Source organism: Clinocottus analis, unplaced genomic scaffold (genome assembly GCF_023055335.1).
Source record: "Clinocottus analis isolate CAN_PGR_092001 unplaced genomic scaffold, fCliAna1.0.p SCAF_6, whole genome shotgun sequence".
NCBI classification, from domain to species: domain Eukaryota; kingdom Metazoa; phylum Chordata; class Actinopteri; order Perciformes; family Cottidae; genus Clinocottus; species Clinocottus analis.
This window is the reverse complement of record NW_027176218.1, coordinates 22,590,275-22,592,815: the sequence shown is the minus strand read 5'-3', so window position 1 is coordinate 22,592,815 and position 2,541 is coordinate 22,590,275. Positions and strand designations below refer to the sequence as shown.

The 2,541-nt window shown below is 56.8% G+C and overlaps 1 protein-coding gene across 1 annotated transcript in view; it reads left to right on the top strand.

The window, feature by feature from the left end:
• Nucleotides 1-2,097, top strand: part of slc10a3 (solute carrier family 10 member 3) — a 2,409-nt gene extending 312 nt beyond the window's left edge. The window contains exon 1 of the mRNA XM_068603133.1: nt 1-2,097. This exon is cut by the window's left edge and continues 312 nt beyond it. Coding sequence (XP_068459234.1) covers nt 139-1,536 — 1,398 coding nt within the window. The 5' untranslated portion in view covers nt 1-138 and the 3' untranslated portion in view covers nt 1,537-2,097.
• Nucleotides 2,098-2,541: the final 444 nt, after the last annotated feature.

Genomic DNA, 2,541 nt, shown 5'->3' with positions numbered 1-2,541 from the left:
GCTGTTGTTCTGTACCAGAGACTAGAATGAGAAGTTCACCGTCCGGGTGTAGCAGGGCGGCGGTGTAGCCGTCTGGGGAGGCCTGCTCGCGGGGGAAGAAGCGCCTCCGCCCCCCCCCCCTCCTTGTCCGTCAGTAAGATGAGGACGCTCCTTCCATTCTGTTGTCTCTTCCTTATCACCGGCGGAGCGGACCGGGCGTGGGCCACCGGGAACCTCACCGTCGACGGCAGCAGCAGCAACGACACCAACCTGACGGCCGGCAGCGGCAGGTACATCACCATCGGGGACGGCTCGTCGCGGGAATTCGAGTTTCCTGAAAACACCAACGGCGTGATTGTGATCGCCAGCCAGTACCGGAGCGCCGCCGCGGGGAGCCGGAAGCAGACGGTGACGGTCCGCTCCCTGGACCCGGAGGTCCTCTCCATCCTCAACGTGACGGACAGCGGCCACGCGGCCCAGAGCTACGTCATCAGCATCCGCTCCGGGTTCCCGGGCAGGGCCCAGCTGCAGATCCAGCTGCTGGAGCTGGACCGGGACTCTGTGCCGGTTCTGATCGAAGAGATCACGGATTACTACATCAGGGTGGCGCCCAGCAGCGACGACCCGGCTGCCCGGCTCGTGCAGTCCGGCGGCCTGTCCCATTTCTCTGAGAACCCGGTGCTGTTCGCCCTGCTGCCCCTCATCTTCGTCAACAAGTGTGCGTTCGGGTGCAAGGTGGAGGTGGAGGTGCTGCGGAGCCTCCTGAAGAGCCCGGTGCCCCTGCTCCTCGGGGTGCTGGGTCAGTTCCTGGTGATGCCACTGTATGCCTACTGCGTGTCCCGGCTGGCCTCGCTCCCCAAAGCGCTGTCCCTGGGCCTGGTGATCACCTGCTCGGCGCCGGGCGGCGGCGGCGGCTACCTGTACAGCCTGCTGCTCGGGGGCGACGTCACCTTGGCCATCTCCATGACCCTGGTCTCCACGGTGGTGGCGGCGGCGGCCATGCCCCTGTCGTCGGCCCTGTACGGTCGGCTTCTGGGCGTGCACGCCGCCCTGCACGTGCCGTTCGTGAAGATCCTGGGCACGCTCCTGTTCATCGCCATCCCCATCTCGCTGGGCATGCTGGTCAAGCTGCGGCTGCCCGCCCTCACGCGCGTCCTGCTGGCGCTCATCCGGCCCTTCAGCTTCGCGCTCATCGTCGGCGGCATCTTCATGGCCTACCAGATGGGCGCGTCCATCCTCGCCAACGTCCGGCCCCAGATCGTGGCGGTCGGGGTCACGGTGCCTTTGCTGGGCCTGGTGGTCGGCGCCGTCCTGGCCAAGCTGGCGGGCCTGGCCCCGCCGCTGAGGAAGACGGTCAGCATCGAGGTGGGCGTCCAGAACAGCCTGCTGGCGCTCGCCGTCATGCAGCTGTCCTTCCGCCGGGCCGAGGCCGACTTTGCGTCCCAGGCGCCGTTCATCGTGGCCCTCAGCAGCACCTCGGAGATGCTGCTCATCGTCTTGGGATACTTTGCCAGGCGGAGGCTGTGCGGCTCCGCCGTCCCCAGGAGCGACGCCTGATTGTAGCCGCTGTCTTTTCTCCGTTTCTTTTCTTTGTTCAGAACTTTTTGAAGAATGAACTCTTTCCAACCCGCGGACCTTTGGTGTCCCGCAGTCTGAGACAAACCACCGGACAACGAATGGACTTTTTCCTTTTTCTTTTTTGTCGTTGTTTTCGTATTTTTCATGAAAACCAAAGGCCTTTTACCCCCGTTGAGACCTCTCCCTTTTTGTCTTTATTTTACAGTATGTACTTTTTAAAATCAGATTATACTGTGAGGTACTCAGTGTAAATATTCCTAAGAAGAGACATACCTATAAAAGAAAAGATATTTTTCTACCAGATTACTTTTTTGTAATCAAAAAGCAAAGATTGATTTGCATCATGTTTACAAGAGGTCCATGTGTCTTAGCCTGGTGGGGGAGAAGCTTTTGGGGTTAAGTGGAATCATTTGGGGTAATTAAACAGGAACATCATGATGTTATGAAAGTATTTGCCACTGATTGTGTCTCCTGGATCTGCGAATCCATGTACTTGAATATTTGCAAGGAGAAGTGAAGACAAAGTAAATTAAAAACATTGTTAAAGCAGGCCTGTGTGTGTTAAGAGTGTGCGTGCTCAGAAACGCGTCTAACAGGTTGGTGTTGAGCTCGGCAGCAGTTTGCTTTCACTTTAGCACACAGACGGGTGTTTGCTGTTCTTTTTAGGTATTTACAGAGCAGCGTTGATGTGTTAAAATTCAGATTCTGGGAAGGAAAAAGACGAGAACAGCAGTAACACGCCCTCAAGACATCAAACCCTCCACTGAACGGGGAGTGACGTGCGAGACGACACGTTGCAGTGGAACCTAATGTGTTCCTGCTTGTGTTTTATACAGGATACGATGCAAATGAGTCCGACAAAAGGTTGCGTTATCAACCAGTCAAACATGGCTGCACTTCTAAAACGACTCTTTACTCGTCAGAGTTGTTTTTTCAATGTAGGTGAATTGCGCCAGTTGTTTCCAAAGGGCTATTTGTTTGGTC